Genomic DNA, 20,715 nt, shown 5'->3' with positions numbered 1-20,715 from the left:
TAGCTACTGTTTTGTTCCAAGAATTGCTAGAGATTTTCTAGAAACAAACTAGCTATTTAAAGAAACAGCTAGACTAGTTCAGCTACTATTTTGTCGTTTTCAAAATGGAGAGATCATTTTAGCCACTATCTAAATTTTATCTATTTTTGTGTTTTGGTCCTTTTTTTTATTTTTTTGGTTTGTTTAGGTTATATGAGTATTATAAAGTGTCATAAACAAGTCTGGTGTTATTTGACAAAATCCTATTACCAATTCTTGATTAGCAAAGTCAATATCGTAATTTGTACATGTTTTTCATTTTTGACCTTCATGAATCTTTTCCTTGCTTGTTTAATGATGTCTTGAATGTTGTGAACTTGCTTATATCATTACAAGGGTGTGTGCAACACACACACACACAAAAATACACATGTGCGTGCACGCACACGAGGCATATTAATATATCCTTATTTATGACATTAATAATGTGATATGAATATATCAAAACAATATTAAAATAATTTTTTATTATATCTAATATTTATGTTATCGTCAAAACTTATAAATAAATCATTATCTTAACCATAAAGCTAACAAACTATACTCCCACCAAGGCTAGGCCTGTTATCAATCCTCAGACCCATCATTTAGGTACTTTGTAACATCCTCACTTTTTAGAACATGGATCAACACATTTATTATTATAGATAAATAAAAAATCAAGAAATTTTTTTTTATGTTCTACCAAAATTCCAATAAAGTTTCCTTTAAAAATATTGATATCAAGTTATTTACAACAAAACAAGCATGCTATTATAATTAACATATTAATGAGGTATAATTATCTTGAACTTTACTTATTTTCATCATAATTCAAGATTAGAATACTTTTAATCTAACTAGTCAACTATTTCACATTTTATATAACGATCCATAACAAGAAATAATCATGCCAAATAATGTAAACAAATTCATAGAAAGATATTATAAAGTAAATGATTAGTACTTAAAAGTGCATTTTTATTAAGATTTTGTATCATCATTTTGCACTTGAAGTATCAATAACTCCTTAACTAAAGCATGTTTTATAATAATATATCTAATAATATAAGATACCTTTAATTTATGGTAAATGTTCATTTCAAATGCAGGTAAATGTTCATTTTAAATGCAGGCCTATCACATAAATAAAAGGATTGATTGATGAATTTAAGAACTGAAATTGAAAGGACAAAGAGATGGCCAAACTTAGAAAAGAGATCTCGGTATAATCCAAACCGGAACACTGTTTGGTAATTGGGTCATATCTAGAAATGTAGATCTCAGATTTAGGTCTACTTTATATGGATGGAAAGGTAAGACACGGGCCTACAACTTTCATATGCCCAAGACTTAAAAAGACCATTTTCAAGTCCAAATTGTAGCAATAACAAAGAAGTCTGAATCTGTCTTCCAGCCCGAGTACTGTTCAGTGTTTGGCCTATATCTGGATTTCTAGAAGTCCAAATGATCTGAACGTTTTACACAAGAAATCTGAGATAATTTCCTACAACTTTTATATTTGCAAGTGGCTCCAATAAATTAACTTCCCTGTGGTTGAACCCCGGTCTTGCCAGGTTATTTATTACTTTGACACTCCTGCACTTGGGAGAAGACATCAATCTTTTAGTCATGTCAGTAAATTCATGCATTTCTAAATTTAATATATAAAAGTGAAGTTCTTAATACTTTATAAGTCTAATGTGTAAATACTATCAAGTAAACATTTAGGCATCTTGGTTTCCAGATCAAGTAAATATGTTTCATGCATCATTAATTCTAATATATTTATATACCAAATTTAATCTAAAAAATTACATAACAACATAAGTTAGCAATTCAAGATTACATCATCATTTTCTAAACAAAATATGTTCTAAGAAAATCTAATACTCCACGCAATGCTACACATGAAATTTATATAACATATGATATAAATAAAACAATATTATTTATTTACCTAAGTCATATAATTTGTTTTATTTGATTCAAAAATAAATTTTATACAGTTGATATATATATATATTCTTGTTAAACTAATTTTATGTATGATTGGAGGTTTTCATTAGGTTCGAGAAAATATTCTTCTTGAAGTTAGTCAAATAGGACCTCATATTTATATTTGGCAAAGGAGTTTGCTAAAAAGAGGGACACTCTCACACTGCTAACTCTCCATCTTGGAGAACCTCTCTATTATACCTTATAATCAGTCACCTCCCTTACCACCCTTTTAAATGAATGTTTATACCCAACATTTTTAGCTGACCATCAAAGGTGAAGAACTAACAAAAGTTATGGCCACTATTGGAGCATTCATTCAAGGTATAATAATTTATGAATATATTTAGGGTTGCCTCCAGCTCTACAAACTTAAAATACTCTTTAAAAGCCTTAAGAAGGAGTTGTCTATTAAGATGTAATTGGCTTGCACATATATTAAAATGAGAAAAAAGACATCTCTCACTAACCCTCTAATGGAAAAAGAATACCCTAACTCACACATACAAAATGGGTTATAATTTGAAGCTTCCTATTATAAGTACCCCTTGTTTGCTTACTAATCCTTTTAGATTAATAAGGCATTACGATTATATACACCCTTTTTTACCAATCATTGGCATAGGCCAGTTATTTTATGGTTATAGTGTTATCCCTTGTATCATTGAGAGCCTTAGGAAATCTAATGTTCCATAATGGATGGGCATCAATCCTTCTAGTCCAATGGCTAATTCTTATTAACCTAGACCATCTATTAAACCCTCTAGTTTTTTTGGCCCTAGCTAAAAAAAAAAAGTTGTTGTTGGATGTTATCTGCTTCCCTTTTTTGGATCCATTTTTACAATTTTATAAAACATTAAGTATGAGTGGTTGACTCAAGATAATTTTCATATACCACACACCACACGAATCCCACATGCTCCAGACAATTACTCTCCACTAAGAATACATTTTACACGTCAAACTACATGGAAAATGGCTTAGAAAGAAGTTTAGAAAGAGGAACTTTTAGTGTGAAATGAAATAGAATGAAAGGAAGTCCATATATAGTAAAAGGTCTCCCTCATCCTCCTTTAGATTGGTGAAACATGTCGCTGCCTTTAGCAAATCCCAATGTTAAAGCCAACTCTAACATAAAGTGTTTCTCTAGGTATTTTTCATCTTAGAAAGGTATTCTTTAGAATGTCTTGGGATATTCTCTCTCTTCTTATACAGAGAAAAAAAATCCAACAAAAAAATTGGGTATAATTTTAAGTCTTTGTGTATTTTTACCAAAACTACTTAGGACTAGCGATAGACCATGACTTATTAATATTTTTAAATAACTTCATATTTGCCCAAAGTTTGTTTTAATGATGACCAATCTCCTAAAGTCTATGAAAACAATTTGGATATAGGCAACATATTTGAGCCTGGTGCTTATGGGTCCAAGCCATACACTTGAGCCCGAAATCTCCTAAAGTCTATGAAAACAATTTGGGTATAGGCAACATACTTGAGCCTCGGGGCTAGGTGTACACCTGGTGCTTATGGGTCCAGGCCATACACTTGAGCTCGGTACACGTCCTAATGCCTTCTCAACCTTGCTTTGTAACCTGGAAACACCACGTGGTCCTCTTGGATTTCTTATTTGACCCAAGCCTTTTTTCCTAGATCTTACTCAATTTACACCTCTAATGCACAGAAGTTTCATATGACCTACTATATTTTCATCTCATTAATATATGTGTAAGAGATATTTTCTCATCATTAATATTTATATTAAGGATATTTATCATTTATTAATATATGTGTAAGAGATATTTATATATTATTAATACATATATAAGAGATATTTATTCTTCATTAATACTACAAGGATGAAATGACTTTCTAGCCCCTTCGTGTAAATAAAAAAGACAAGGTTTATGAAGTATAAATATCTCATAAACCATATAAGGGTTTACAATTTCCTATCTCAACGTACATGTATCACTTTCTTATAGAGTACTTATTTCCATATCAAAACAAGAACAAACAACTTTACTCTTAAAATTTAATGCTTTTTAGCATATTTCTTACATTTTTTCTCTACAAAGATATTGACTTAAACATATGAGAATTTCTAAATCCATCAAAAAGGATTGCTTTGCAAGTTTTAGGAATCTTACATCAAGCTACCACCTTTTTTCTTTTCTTTTTTTTGCTATGTAGATTGGATCTAACATTATGAACACTTGATAAAGCCCATTATCCAAACATAAAAAAAAACTTTATTTCTAAATATCTTGTATTTTAAAATATAATCAGTGTGCATACATTAAACATAAGACAATTTTAAAAAGTGAGACAAGGATTTGATTTGAGAAGAGTTCAATACAATACTCAAACATTTCTTTTTTGTATTTTTTTATCCCATTAAGTTATAAATTTATATGTATCGAATACATCCTCTTAATAAATAGGGATGTTTAAAATAATAATACTAAACATGAATTTTTTTAAAATAAAAATGCCTATGAATAGTTGGATTAATAAATTCTACAATTAAACTCATATGTATTAAATATATTGAAATATAATAAAATATAAATTTGAATTTGAATAAATGAGAGATATTAAAAATCTTAATATATGGAGACAACCACATATGTTTTTTTTTTAAATCTGGGTTTTTTTCTTAAAAAATTGATTAAAATATAATTATAAGTTTTATGAGTAAAATACTCCAAGGAATATAATGTTATTTTTTTCTGGAAAATTATCTAATTTTATCTTGATTAATAAATTTAAAGAAGATATACAATTATATTTAAATTTGAAACTTAAAAAATAAAAATAAAATTATTATAGAGATATCATGATAATAAATGTCACACCCAAACATCACGGTGACTAATTAATCTCTCATTTGAAAAAGAATAGATATCTAACATTTTTTTTTTAAGGGAAATGTATTATTTAAAGAGTCATCATCTAGTATTATGGTTACTAGTAACTCTAATTGGTCAATAGAGATTCTATGGTATAGAACTGGTTACGTGAAAAAGAAAATGGTATCACCCCTTAAGCTTCCTCCTTAAAGCAGGCTACATTGCTGGTTTTGTCTAAAATTGCTAAGAGTTTCTTGTATTATGCTTTTCATGGTCCACTTAGAATATTCCTGACTCTAGCATTAGTGAATACTCAACTACAAATATTTTCAATTCTGACGTTAATAAATATTGCATAACCCAAAAAGTGTAGTATTCCTGACTTTGATGCTAATTAATAAATCTATAAAATTACGTATTAAGAGAAACAGAAACTATTTTTTTTCTTTTTTATCAGTTTTTTTGTTATTTATATAGTCCAGTCACAAAATTTTTTTTTAAAAAAGGGTCCGGTCACTAGCCTAAACTAGTGACCCGGCTAGCCACTGTTGCATGCATGCATGAACAACTCACACATGCATGCTACAATAGTAAAGTAATTAATTTGGCAAAACAGGGGAAGAAAGACTTACTTGGCAAGGCAGTGGCGGCTCGAGGAGAATTGGAGCTGTGATTACGCTGTTTGGAAAACAAAGACAAAGACGATGATGATGGATGGTGGTCGACTACTTCTGTTTCCTCCTCTGTTTCTGTTTTTCTTCATCTTCCCTATTCTTTCTTTCTTTTCTTTTTGGTTCTATCTCCTGGTTCCCTTTCTCTCACCTAGTCTTGACATTGTTGTTGTGGCTAGAAGAAGCTAGTACTCGGTTGGGACAAGAAAGACTCCATTATTGTCGTTACATGTAAGTGACCACACTCTATTGTTGCAATTGAGGGGTATTATTGTCTTGAGTTCAGACTATGGAGAAGGAGGGCTGTTGGTGTAAGGATTGGCGAGAAAAGTTTCTAAACATTGCTTTAGTAGAGGTTAGGACAATCCATAACTGCCTTGTTACTCCTACTACTGTTGCTCTTAGTGTTGTCATCTTGTTCATGGTCGAAACAGGAAACCACAATGAGGCAGCTGAAGACTTTGTTGATGCAGCTCTCATCCACCATGTTGGTGCAGAGCTACTGTTGGAGGACAATCTTTCACTTATGTCACTGTTTTGTGATGTTGTGCTACTGGTTGCTCTAGGTATTGGACTAAAAAGAAAAGGCTACTACCGACTTGCTCGTCTATGGTAGCTGAAGAAGTGCGACTGTTGATGATTGTTGCGTGCCGATACAGACGATTGAGAAGGAGAAAATCCCCTACTAGTGAGGAGACAAACTCTGTTATGGTTGAGGCTAGCATTACATTGCTGAGGGAGGATGAAAAAGGAAAAAGTCAAGGAGAGGAAAGGAAAGGTATGGATAGTTTGAGACCAAGGAAGAAGATAGGAAAAAGTTGGGGGGAGGGGATAGCGGCGACTAGTCTAGGATTCGGCCATACCCCTTCTTTTTTTTGTAAATGTCTTTTTTATTTTTTTTATAGGGTTTTTGGTAATTGTCTTCTCCTGAGATTTCCTCCCTCATCCTCTTTTTTTTTTATACCCTGAGATCTATATTTATAGTGTAAAAGTCTCATCGCGTATGAGAAATAAAATTTCAATTTCATGGTCGAAACAGGAAACCACAATGAGGCAGCTGAAGACTTTGTTGATGCAGCTCTCATCCACCATGTTGGTGCAGAGCTACTGTTGGAGGACAATCTTTCACTTATGTCACTGTTTTGTGATGTTGTGCTACTGGTTGCTCTAGGTATTGGACTAAAAAGAAAAGGCTACTACTGGCTTGCTCGTCTATGGTGGCTGAAGAAGTGCGACTGTTGATGATTGCTGCGTGCTAATACAGACAATTGAGAAGGAGAAAATCCCCTACTAGTGAGGAGACAAACTCTGTTATGGTTGAGGCTAGCATTACATTGCTGAGGGAGGATGAAAAAGGAAAAAGTCAAGGAGAGGAAAGGAAAGGTATGGATAGTTTGAGACCAAGGAAGAAGATAGGAAAAAGTTGGGGGGAGGGGATAGCGGCGACTAGTCTAGGATTCGGCCATACCCCTTCTTTTTTTTGTAAATGTCTTTTTTATTTTTTTTATAGGGTTTTTGGTAATTGTCTTCTCCTGAGATTTCCTCCCTCATCCTCTTTTTTTTTTATACCCTGAGATCTATATTTATAGTGTAAAAGTCTCATCGCGTATGAGAAATAAAATTTCAATTAAACTCATTCTCTTCTTGAAAATTTGAATTTGATTAAGAATCTAATTTAAAAGCGGATAATTATTATTATCTTAAAGATAAAAATTATCTTGAAAATAAGAATAAAATAAAAAAAATACATTGTAATTTCTAGTTTCTGCGCAAGTTGACAAATTATACTTTTTATTGAAATAAATCTTTGATGTTTTTATTTTGTATTTTAAAACTCGTGAAATTAAATTATAAATGAGTGGATCAAAATTAGGTTATAATAATAAATATTGAGATATTAAGACTTTATAATTATCAATTTTACATGTTTAAATATAACTTAAATAACTTCATATGTTCAGGAAAGGTATGGATAGTTTGAGACCAAGGAAGAAGATAGGAAAAAGTTGGGGGGAGGGGACAGTGGCGACTAGTCTAGAATTCGGCCATACCCCCTTTTTTTTTGTAAATGTCTTTTTTATTTTTTTTATAAGGTTTTTGGTAATTGTCTTCTCCTGGGATTTCCTCCCTCATCCTCTTTTTTTTTATATATATATCTTGAGATCTGTATTTATAGTGTAAAAGTCTCATCGTGTATGAGAAATAAAATTTCAATCAAACTCATTCTCTTCTTGAAAATTTGAATTTGATTAAGAATCTAATTTAAAAGCGGATAATTATTATTATCTTAAAGATAAAAATTATCTTGAAAATAAGAATAAAATAAAAAAAATACATTGTAATTTCTAGTTTCTGCGCAAGTTGACAAATTATACTTTTTATTGAAATAAATCTTTGATGTTTTTATTTTGTATTTTAAACCTCGTGAAATTAAATTATAAATGAGTGGATCAAAATTAGGTTATAATAATAAATATTGAGATATTAAGACTTTATAATTATCAATTTTACATGTTTAAATATAACTTAAATAACTTCATATGTTCTTGTATTAAATTGGTTATTATATGAGTATTGGCTGTATTGAATTTAACAATTATTATTTTTACTCAAATTTTTATATAAAATATAAAATATTTAAAAACCTCACAAAATTACCGTATCAGTATCATATCGTATCTATATATATACTTCATATATGGCTCATCTCATTTTCTCGCGTGTAACTTCCGTAGAGAAACGAAAGAAATAAAAGAAACCCCTCTTTCTCTCTCTCTTAACTAGAACAGCAGCAGCAGCTAAGACAGAAAAAACTCAGATAGACAGACACTTGAAAAAAATCAAATCTTATTATTGTTTCACTTCACGAAATTCTATAAAGAAAGGGAAAGATCTTGTTCCTCTACAATAATAATGCTCTGTTTGTTGTAGCGGACAAGGTAATCCGATTGATAGGTTGATTTCAGACAACTCCTTTTTTCTTGGTCTGAATTGTGTATGATTTGTTTTCTTCAAGTCTAATCTATGAATCAAGCTTTCCTTTTGGCTTTTGATTGATACCCATTTCCAATTAGGTACTAAAACGAAAAGGGCTTCTCTTATATTCCCTTTATTCTCTACATATTCGACAAGTTTCTTTGTTGTTTTTTTTTTCTGGGGCTGTTTTCGGAGCTGAATTTAAGGGCTTTTGGGGTTTGAGAACTGGATTTTGTGTGCTTATTGGGAAGTTTGTATTCGTCTGTTTTTGTAGGGTTTTGCTGGATCTTAATTGGGAACTTATTGAATTACTTGATTTTGGACAATTTAGGGTTTTTATTCAAGAGCAAAGCAGGAAATGAGCTGTCTTTCAAGTGATTGGAGTGGTGGATTGGACGATTTTTGCACGTCATTAGTTTGAAAATATTGTTGAGCATTGCTTGTTTTTGGGCATGGAAGAGGATTGTGCATTTATGATTGTCTGGTAGTGATCAAGAATCAGTTTTATTTTTATTGTTTTTTGCACTTGAGGGTAATGGTTTCTGGGTTTTGGATGTTTTGTGCTTGATCTTGAACCTGGGAATGGTTTGTGTATTAGAGTTTGGTTTTAAGGGAAAGGAGGTGACAGTTCTTTGTTGGCACAGAAGGCAACACAGAAAATCAGATTGTGGCGGATAATTTCATTTCTCAAGAAGCCTTTGGTTTAACATAATTTAAGTAAAGTTCTTCAAGAACTCAAACTCGTACAACTGAGTTTTTGTTGAATAATTGCAGTGTAGTGTAGTATACTAGCTGATTCATCGAGCGGATTAGTTTAGGGCTATTTTTTATAGAAGTTAATTGTTTTGAACGGTAAAGTGCTGTATTCCAGTGACATTGAAATTAATTTCCTGTGAATTCTGTCTCACCAGTGTGTGCATTACGGTGAAGGTCATTGGTGGGTTTGGAACTTGTGGAACTTGTGGCTTTTGGATGTGATATAGAAGTTCATGGAGAAGTGTTGAACCTGGAAATGAATGTGGGGACATGGTGCATGGAGAGGAGCATAGTTACTGGTCCATTCCCTTTTTGGAACTGTGCTGTGGGAAATTAATTCAATCATTTTCTTCGTTGAAAGGCGTTGCTGTTTTGTGTTGTGGGATTCTGTTCAATGTCGCGTTGCTTTCCATTCCCACCACCAGGATATGAAAAGAAGGCCAGGAGTGATGATTTTGACCTACTAAAAAAGGTTAATACACTTGCCTTTTACTGAATCACATTGCATAATTGGCTCGATATTTATTAGGGCCATTAAAAGGAATTCTTTTCTGATTCACATTTAATTGAAACAATCCCATATGGATTCATGTGTAAATCATTGGTTCAAGTCTTTGCTCTGTTAATACTATATGGAGAGCGAGCCAGTAATTTTCCTATGTCTATAATAATAGCAATAAAGATTATTACAAGCTGAAACTAAGCAATAAATATTGGATCAGAACATGCAACTTCTGGTGTTGGCTCCAATTAAAGAGTTCATGTAGTGTCTACTTTTTGCTTGCATCTGTTCTCCCAGGAAAATGTGATTGGTTAACCTGCTTAAATGAGGGATTCAGGGGTTGGTTGTTAGCTAGCTAGCTCTTGGTGCTTGTGTTCTTAAGTAAATCTTTGGTTTTTTGCTATTCCTGTTTCAGCAAATCCCATTTGAAATGGATGGATTAATTGCATGTATCTACAATTTCTATTGAAAATTCAGGGAGACGAGGTTTGCAGGTCTCTTAGTGAATTTAGCTGGGCTCTTATACTTTGTCAAGTTTAAGTCCAAAAAGAAAATGGGCTAGCAAAACTAAAAATAAAAAACGATGGTTTTGGTGTTTTATTTTTGTTTGGCATTCATCACTCTCTTCTGAAGATGCACAGGCTGCTGAATTCATCAAGAACACAAATTTCAGCAATTTATAAGTCTCCATTTAAATGCTTTAATTTATATGTACCATGAGTCATTGTTGCTGATGAATTGAAAGATCAAATGTGGAGATTTGCCTCTGATAGTGGAATTGTTTTGATGGATGAACGGGTTGATTTTTTACCTGTGTTTTTTCTTGTAGATTTTATGGAGTAATTTGTGTTTATATATCGGTATATGATGCTACACCATAATTGTAGTAGTTTATTTTCTTGTTGATATTTGGCTTTGTGGCCATTTATATCACTTCCAAGTTTTATGATCTTTCTATTTTTGTTCCTATATTTGGGGTGCATAGAGATTTTTGTATTTCTACAACACCTGTTTCAACATGTAAGGTTGCAGGTATTGGAGCTAGATTCCGGATGTGTGCTCTTTGCTTCAAATATCAGGAATCTTGTTCATTGTATAAGCATGGCATAGGCATGTTCTCAATGAGCTTTTATGTTTGGGATTGTAATAGTTTCTTTCGTCTGATGGTTTCAGACTTTTAGTGTCCAGAAAGAAATAGAAAGATGCTGTTTTGATATATTTAAGCTACTTTTGCACGAGAACGAGAAAAGGATGGTGATATATTTAAGCTACTTTTGCACGAGAAAAGGATGAAAATATCTTTGCCTGGGATAGGGTTTCTGTTTGGGACGGATAAGATGATTAGACTTTTGAATTTGTATTTCATAAGGTTCCCCCTTCCCTTGCTGCAATTTGTAGAGGTCTTGGCAGAAAGAAATGTTTGTGTGGATTATTTCTGGTATTTCTGTGTATAAGGCTCTTGCTTGCTCATGGGTGTTTCTTATCTCTTTCATCTCTCTGACCTCTGTTCTTGTAATGTTTTTTATCATGTTGAAGTTGGCAACTGATAATGGGTACGTGCCATCATTTGGGGACACAAGAGTTACCAGGCATTCTGCTTATTTCATGGATAAAACTTAGGGCAGGCTTCAACATCGAAGTTTTGATTTGTCTTGTTTGCATTTTATTTTCAAGTTTCTGGTAGTGAAAGGGTTGAATGTATATTTTACATGATATGACTATGTAATGGGTTCCAGTGTAATCAGTGAAGATACCCTGTCTCTGATTCTCTTGAGTTGAATGATTTATTATTACTTTCCGGGCTTTTCAGGAGGACAAAGAGAAGAAGAACAAGGAGAAGAAAGATAAAGAAAGGAGACTAGATAAAGAAAAGGAGAAAGATAGGAGTGATGGAAAGCATAGGAATAAGAAAGACAAAAAGGAAAAACATAGAGAGAAAAAGGAGAAGGATAGAGATAAGGATAAAGACAAAAGTAGTGCCTCAGATGAAAAGAGACTTCTGGGGCAAGCTATGCTTAACAATGGAGGAGACAGAACCTCAGATGAAAGGAAACTTCCTGGGCAATCTAATGGTGGAGAGGTGTGCACTCAGAAGAGGAAGGAAAGGGATCTGGATAAAAATAGTATCTCTGGTGACAAAAAAACTGCTGGACAGTTTTCAGGTTATAACAGTCAGAAGCCCATTCAAAACAGCAATTTGTCTCACCAACCTAAGGAGTCCAAACTTGTACAGCAGCTGGGCAAGAGGGCCAGAGAGGAAGACAGAAAGCAGTTCTTTGAGAAGTTCACTGATACAGATGCAAGAAGAGATGAGGGAATGGTTAGACTGGTGGCAAAGGCCCCTGGCAATTGGGTTGAAGGAAAAGAAAAGAACAAGAGAGATGATGATAGAAAGGTGGATGGGCAAGGAATCAGGGATGAGGCAAGATTTACTGCAAGTGCTCAGAGCACTTCTGGAACATTCAAGGCTAAAATTGATGGAATGCCAAGATCACTGGAGAAAGTCAATGAGAAGAAGATGGAAGGGAAAGATAAGACCAAACAAAAGGAAAGCCAGGATAAATGCAAAAATAAAGAGAAAAAAAGCAAAGAGAAGGATAAAGTCAGGGATAAAGAGAAGAAAAAAGAGGAGAAAGCTAAGGAGAAAAGCGAGCATAAGATGAAAGAGCCAGTTAAATTGAAGGAAAGCAATATGTTTGACCTTGTAGGTGACCATACTGTAAAAAGCTCACATCTTCTCAAGGAGAGCACTAATAGTGTTGTTGGTGACATAAAGATCAAGAAACGAAAGGACTATGACTCGAATGGACTTTTGCATGGTGAGTCAAATTCAAATGATATTGTTAAATCTTGTTAACAAATGTACTTTTAACCAGATTCTGGTGGGTCTATCACATTCTTAAAGGATTCAAGTTTAGATATTGATTGACCAGAAACTTTTTCACCGAGATTAATCTATCATGTCTAGCAAGTCCAAACAAATCTGTCTTTTTATCGGCTAATGCATTCCGCTTCCTTTTGATTTCTGTTGCAGCTGATGATATTAAGCCTAATAAGTTGCCAAGGCCTACTTCCTTGCCTGTATCAGCTGAGAATGGAAGAATGTTGGGAACTTGCAAAATTCCCACCGCAGTTAAACAAGGTAGGCAGGAGGCTGTCAATAGCAATAAAGTGGATAGTAAAGAACAGAAGATAAATGGTTTGATAGAAGCTCTAGCTCCACCCATCACTTCAACTACCTATCCGCTATCAGTCTCTTTAACAAAGTCTTTAACAAAACCTTCACATTCAACTGCACAAACTGATCAAATAGCTGAAGTGTCTAGGAAACAACCCCATCCAGATTCCAAGTACCTTCTTGAGGTGCTTACAGTACCCAAAATGGAAGAGCTGCCGGATTTTGAGGACCAGGAATGGCTATTTCAGAGTACTAATTTCCAAGCAAAGAATCTCCAGGTTGGGTTTTCAGGGATTGACGAGACACAACAGGTTTGGTCAGAAGCTCTGCAGATTGGGTCGGCTGATGTTTATGCACTGCCATACGTTATTCCCTATTGATGATTTATGCAGTTGGATATGGTTGGTCATCCTGCACCGTCTAATGTTATAGAACCTCCTAGGACCACTCTGAGGAGAGGAATACCAGCATCTGGGCCTTGGGTTGGTTATGTAATTCTCAAGCTGCTATCTGATACTTTGGACAGTGTGGTCTGCAACTGCCTCATTTTAGAGACAGTAGTGATGTGCATTCGTCAACTGCCTGACTTGTGGAAAGTTGGTGAATGCAAATGATATCGGACATCATTGCATGCTGGAGAGCGGGATATTCCTCCTGGCACAGAATCACTAATTCTTTCAGAAAAAGCAACCGAGCAGGGTTGCTTGGTAGAGAGATGCATAAGCTTGTGCAATTTTATCTTGTTTGCCTAAAGCCTAGTTCTTCCTAGTTGAAAATGTAAAAGAAAATGGCTGTGGTCTTGGCAACTCCACGACAATTTTGATTTGTAACATACAAGGCATATTTACAGGAAATGTCAGATAGAAGAAAAGGTAGTAACATTCATTCATCCACCTCTCTTGTAGCCGTTTTTCATATTATCATCATGTTTTACAACCTTTGGTGCTCGCCGAGAAGGCATTTTTTGGTCTTCTGGTTTATATCCCCTATATCGTTTTGTTTCGCTTATGGTTCAAGTATGTGAACATTTGTAGCATTGACACACCGTGGTAATGATATATACACTGTTAGCTTAGAAATTTTTGGTGCAATAGTGTCTCCTACGCGGTGCAATGTAAAACTAAGGTTTTTAATTTATTTTGCTTCTATAAGAAAAGGTTACGGTTTTGAAACAATAATGCTCTGTCAAACTATAATTTTCAGTCTCGAGTAGTTCAAAATAATAAATTTAGGAAATTTTTTTAGGCATACTCTTAATATCTTAAGAACAGCATCCCTAATACATGTATAAATTTCTTAGTCAAATCATTTGGAACGAAATCATATGCTAATATATGTTTCCTTAATAACCTATTTGGAACTAAATTAACAAAAACATCAAAATGTGCAGGGGAATCACAATGCACACTCACATAATACTGTTGACTCTAATAGTAAAACTACACTTTTACCCTCAGTCGAGAAAATTAGATGCTTTGGGCTTGGGGGTAATTTAGTTTTTTTAACGGCTTTTTGGTCATTAAGAAATTGTAGCGCGTGTATGTAGTATTTTAGTTTTTTTAGATTAGTGAAATGATTGATTAATCTCTAAGTATTTTTTTTTTTTAAATAAAGAATTGTTGACAAAGGATATTTATATCTTTTTTATTTTTTGTAAATAGTAAAAAGATATTCTTGCATTAGAAAAAACATAAGACATGTTTAAGGGCGTAGTTTTTTTTATTCTAGATTCATAAAGGGTATTTTAGTCTTTTTATATAGAATAATTAATTTTTAAATTTTAAAACCTATTAACATGTAATCTTTATATATCAGCTCATAAAAGACATCTAAGACCTTTGGATAGCATGTATAACATATTCCAGCAGATAAACTTGCTTTTCTACCAACTTGTTGAAGCTTTATCATTTTTTCATTTGTATGGTGCAATAGATGATGATAAAAAATGAGTGGTTTATTGTTAGTGATTGCTTTTCTCTCTCCTCCTCCTAAAAGTAACATTGGTTCTTATCGGTTTTGGTTTTTTAGTGTCAATCCTTGTTATTTGATTTTTTTTTACTATTTTATAAAATTTTTGTTTATTTTTAATTTAGGCCTTTAATTACAATTTGCATATAATATTTTTTTTCAATTCAATCCTTACTCTTTTGACTTCTAATTTTTTTTTCATTGATATTTTTATTAAAGTTTTATTGATTTACAATTTTATCATTCAATCAAAGTTTATGGTCAATTTGATACTTATTCTTTTGATTTTTTTCTTTTGGAAAACTTTTTCCCCCCAAATCAAAAAAAATTTGTTGCCCTCTAATTTATTTTCTATTTTGATTTCACCCTCATTCTTTAATTATAATTTTTTTGTTTTAGATCATCTTGTATATTTTATTTTATTTTAATTTCATCATTTAACATTTGATTTATTAAAGATTGAGCTTCTTGAATTTTCAATTTATGATGCTTCCAATATAATGATCTCATATTACTAGTTTAAAAAGTTGACATAGGTTGATTTTTTTTTATTCATTTTCCTTTTCAATTTCAATGTTTGACATTATTTTTTTAATAAAAAAGATAGGTTTTATGGTTTTTTCTCAAACTTATTTCTATCAGGTTATCTCGGTATCAAGACCTAGGCTAAAGATTTTACAGGTTAACTCAAGTTAGTTTGCATTCTATTACACAGGTTATATGATTATTATGTTAACTCTGATTTATTAGAGCTTTTCTATCCTTTTTTTTCTATTTTGTAATTTCAAGGTTTTTTTCAAGTTACTGTGATTTTTTTATATAAAATTTTATTCATTAACTAAAGTTGCCTATTTTTTAATCATCTAATTAAAATGAAATCAACTTATTAAATTCAATTAGGCATGTAGCCCAAGCCATTTGTTTTTGTTATTTAAAAAAATGCACTTGCATCACCTAGATTATTGTTGTCTTTTTCTTTTTTCTTATTCTATTTTTTATTTTAATTAATACCTTTTTAATTTATTTTTTCAGTAATTTTCTATTCTATGTTTCAATTAATATTCATTCTTTATGATTTTTTGCTTATTTAGCCTTTTTTGTAGAGTTTTTTTTAATTATTTTGTATGTATTTAATTTCTAAAGATATTATTCTAATTCATCTATATATTTTTTTATGTTTTATATGGATGAATTTTATTTTTAAAAATAAAAAATATTTATTTTTTTAGATAATATTTCTAATAACTGTAGTCTTATATAATTTTTTTATTCAATCAGTTTCATGTATGTCTATTTATATTATTGTTTAATTAAATAAAAAGTTAATTTAAATAAAAAAATCTAATGAACACAACTAAGTGAATGCTACATATTGCTAGATCAAATATTTTGATCTATCTCTATCTTTTATTTTTTTTTAGTTTTATTTTTAGTTATTATTAATTTTTTTATATAAATAATTATCAATTTATTTAATTAGATGTTCGTATAAAATTTTTAATTTACAATTAAATTTTTTAATGTATACACACACGCAAAGGCCTTATGTGGCTAATGTGTCGTAATTGAAAAAGAACTCTTGATGTGTAAAAAATCAATTGAGAAACTTTTTTAAAAAAAAAAAGTTAATTTAATCAAGAATTTGGAGGACAACTAATCGTATAATTGTGTTTTCACTTTCACACCAAAAAAGGTGGCTAAATGGTTATAATTGAAGAAATAAAAAAAAGAGAAACAATTAGGACAAATGAAAATGTACAAATAGAATGTTTAGAATCACAAACGTATTTTAATAAAAGTAAGAAAAACTTATGACTCAGATTATATACCTAACTTGATCAATTATTATGGTATTGTTTAATTAGATTATGTAAAAAAAAAAACATGAAATGACAATAAATTTATAACTCAAATCAAAAGAAGTGATCAAAATAATATGCAAAAAAAAAAATTCTTGTCAAAATAAAAAAAATGGTGAAGAGAAAAAAACCACCTAAATGAACCTGAATTAACATGTCAAATCGATAACCTAGGTCATAAAGCAAGGATAACACAATAGAAAATAAACAAAACAAAAATTATAAAACTCAATTTTCAATAAATCTAATGCAAAAAAATGAAATTAAAAAATAGAAAAAAATTACCCCACTAAACCCCATTACCCAAAATATAAATAAGATAATCTAATAGAAAAAATAGAAAAAAAATGAACTGTAATTCTAAAACTAATCTAAAATTGAAGGACGAAACATAAAAGGATTAAATAATAAAAAGACTACCCTGACAAAGACTTGAATCAATCCAAGGTAAATCGTCAAACTCATGACCCAGACCATATGATCAAGATAATCCCATAGAAAAAAAAAATCAAAGAAAATAGCAAAGTTTAGTGTTTTATATATAAAAAAATCGAATGTTGAAAGATGAAATTAAAAAAAAATAGTTAAAAAAATTGAACTCCGAATAAAAAGATATTAACCCAAGTCAACTTTCAAACTTGTAACTCAAGCTAAAGATCGAGATCACCCCATCAGGAAAAACAATAAAACTCAATTCCACACCACGCCAATGGTAAATAATAAAATTAAAAAAAGTGCAAATTTTATAAAAGAGTCAAACATAGCAATTGAAAAATAAGGACCAAATTTTTAAATAAAAAAAATTAAGAGAGTAACTTAGAATTTTTTATTGAAAGATAAAATTGAAAAAGTAATTTAATTTTACAAAAAGACCTAAAATAAATAAAAAAAAACAATCATAATAATGATGATAAAAAAAATTTAAAAAATGAGAGGACAACTTAACATGTTAAAGGGGTGAAATTAAAAAAAAATCTTAAAAAAAAACCCAGAATAAAAATTTATGATAAAAAAAGTAAGGGTCAAATTTGAAATCATATTAAAATAAGAGGACAACTTTGAATTATTGATAATTCAATACAAATTTCAAGAAGAGGAGAGAGACAATGAAAATAATAAAAAAAAAGGATCACCAGCTACATATAGTCATGTTTCTCATGACAAGTGTCACCTCATATAGAAGAGCTTGATGCAATGCTTTCAACGTCACTTCAGAATGCATGTTTAACCATTGGAGAAAGCCTTACTTGCTACTAAAGCATTGTGATTTTCTTTACTTATTGGATCGTGTATTACACACCTAGTTATTTTTCACCTAACTATTAACTTTATTTCCTTGTATTTTTCTTAGTGTAAAATTAAATCCCTCAAGCCCTAATTGATTTAATAAATAAAATTTATTTTTATTTTGACAAATAAAACATTAGCCGAGCACAAAAACTTTTTGGCAATATTATGATGTCCATATATACAGACAATCACAATAAGCTTTGTAAAGTGAAGCTTTAAAAAATATGGAATATGTATTAAATAGGTTTCTAACCAAGACAGTTCACAAAATACCATTTAAGTTATAGAAATGATAGAAACCTAATTTAAGGCATGTATATATAGGGAGTCACCTAATTGAAGTTCTAGTCTATAATCCATATGAGATAAAACTAGACTCAAGAATAATCTATAGATATTTCAGTAGTTGTACAAAAAAGTTTAAGGAATACATATTTTATTATCAATCTTATATGATGAGAATTGTGAAATCTCATAATGCATGGTTTCTTAAGAATGATAAGATTAGAGAGAATAGTTTTCAAAACTTAGTTTTTGAGGAGGATAGCAGCTTTGCCTCTCACATCTTTATATGAATTGGTCATGTTTTATGATAATTATCAAGATATAATAACTTAATAACAACCAATTATTGAAGAGCTACATCATCATAAGGATATTCATATAGATCCAATTACTTAGCATTATCAAGCTAAAGATATTGATGTAACATTGAGAAGATCTTTAAGAGTTAAACACCTAAAATTTTTTTAGATTATATTATGTACTTATAAGAATCTAATATATACATTGGTATTAAAAATGACCTATTATGTTTTATAAGTTATGAGTGTAAATAAATCTATATTATAGTATAATGCTATAAATAATGAGCTAGTATCAATGGTCTTTAAGTGAGTTTTTAAAAATCAAAAGAGACTCTTTAAACAATATTTAAAGATACAATATGGGATTTATAGCCAAATGATTCACTCAACAAAAAAAAAATTGATTATCACAATACCTTCTCTCCTATTTCAAAAAGTATTCATTTCAGATAATCATGGTATTGATAGCTTATTTTAGTATGAAGTTGTATCAAATAGATGTAAAAAATAGCATTCTTTAATGGAAACCTAAAGGAAAAGTTTCACATGAAATAACCAAGAGGTTTTATTTTAAAGGGATTTGACTGTTTGGTTTTTAGGCTATATATAGGGGGGAAAAGCCTCCCATCAATGTTATTTAAAATTTTATAATGTTATTTATTCATTTAGTTTTATGAAAAATATCATAAGTCAATGTATATATTATAAGGTCAATGAGAGCAAAATAATTTTTTTAGTTTTATATGTAGATGAAATTCTACTAGCTTCAAGTGATTTGGATTTATTTTATGAGGTTAAGTAATTTCTCTTGATGCAATTTGATATAAAAGATATGGATAAAGTTTGTTATATCATAAACATAAAGATTGAGAGAGACAAATCCCAATGAATATTAGAATTATCTCAAAAAACCTATATCAATTAAGTTTTAGAGAGATTTAGCATGAAGAATTGTTCATCTGGTTTTGCATTATTGTCAAAGGTGATAAGTTTAGTTTGGAACAAAGCCTAAGGAATTATTTAAAAAAGGAACAAATGAAAAACATTTCATATTCTTCCATAATTGAAGTATAATGTATGCTCGGGTTTGTATAAGACCTAACATAACATAGATATAATTGGAATGTTATGCAAATATCAAAATAACCTAGGTTTAGGTCATTGAATAGTTACAAAGAAAGTCATATGATACCTATAAGGGACTAGAGACTACAAGCTTATATATAAGCAATTTAATCATCTAGAAGTGATTGAATATTCATATTTATTGGAAAAGTGCAAATCTTTGGTTTCTACTTCTACCATTGAAGCAAAATTTGTATCATAATTTGAAGCGACATCATAGTTTATATGGTTAAAGAGTTTTATTTAAAGGTTTAAAGTTGTTGATATAATTTTCAATCTATTAAGGATTTATTGTGATAATCTCAATTTAGTTTTTTTCATGAAGAATAATAAGAGTGGAGGTTATAATAAGCACATCTACATTAAGTATCTAGCTATTCAAGAGCTTATTAAAGAAAACAAAGTGGTTGTTGAATACATCATCATATTAACAAAAAGTTTATCATTTATTGCTTACAAGAGACATGTTGAGTATATAAAACTCATTTCTATAATGTAGCTTTTTATATGATTAAGATATCCTTTATATTTGTATTACATTTTATTTATTTAAAAAATTCCAGTAATTTTATATTTATCTTCTCTTATTTAACCCTAAAACACACTCTCATGGGTATAAAAACTCAAAATCAGAACACTTTTTTTTTTCAATTTATTTTTTTCAATGTCATTTAAATTTCAAACTATCTCAATTAAATATTTTTTTAAAGATGAACTCATTAATATCAAGATAGTCATTCTTTTTATTTTTCTTGTTTTTTTTATTAAAATAAACCTCTCTTCCTCTTCAATGTCTATCTCTCTCCACTCTCTGAGATATTAATAATTATTAAAATAATCAAAATATAAACTATAGAAATATAACAGTGAAAATTAGCCTAAGTGTACAGTAAAAAAATATTTTATAATGTAAAGTTTATAATTATATTAAAAGG

At 30.5% G+C, this 20,715-nt stretch overlaps 1 protein-coding gene across 5 annotated transcripts; it reads left to right on the top strand.

The window, feature by feature from the left end:
- Positions 1-8,265: 8,265 nt before the first annotated feature.
- Positions 8,266-13,840, top strand: LOC105116840 (splicing regulatory glutamine/lysine-rich protein 1-like). Of its 5 annotated transcripts, none has more exons than XM_011014332.1 (4): positions 8,266-8,478; positions 9,427-9,743; positions 11,584-12,592; positions 12,808-13,840. In XM_011014332.1, exons 2-4 carry the CDS (start codon positions 9,666-9,668, stop codon positions 13,329-13,331), a joined length of 1,611 nt encoding a protein of 536 aa, XP_011012634.1. In that variant the 5' UTR covers positions 8,266-8,478; positions 9,427-9,665; the 3' UTR covers positions 13,332-13,840. The 5 variants fall into 5 exon arrangements, with proteins under 5 accessions (XP_011012634.1, XP_011012633.1, XP_011012632.1 ...); XM_011014331.1 differs by having other exon boundaries at positions 8,847-9,743; XM_011014330.1 differs by having other exon boundaries at positions 8,790-9,743.
- Positions 13,841-20,715: the final 6,875 nt, after the last annotated feature.

This window comes from Populus euphratica, unplaced genomic scaffold (genome assembly GCF_000495115.2).
Source record: "Populus euphratica unplaced genomic scaffold, PopEup_1.0 scaffold1072.1, whole genome shotgun sequence".
NCBI lineage: Eukaryota > Viridiplantae > Streptophyta > Magnoliopsida > Malpighiales > Salicaceae > Populus > Populus euphratica.
The sequence above is the reverse complement of the archived record's forward strand: the minus strand, read 5'-3'. Positions and strand labels throughout refer to the sequence as shown.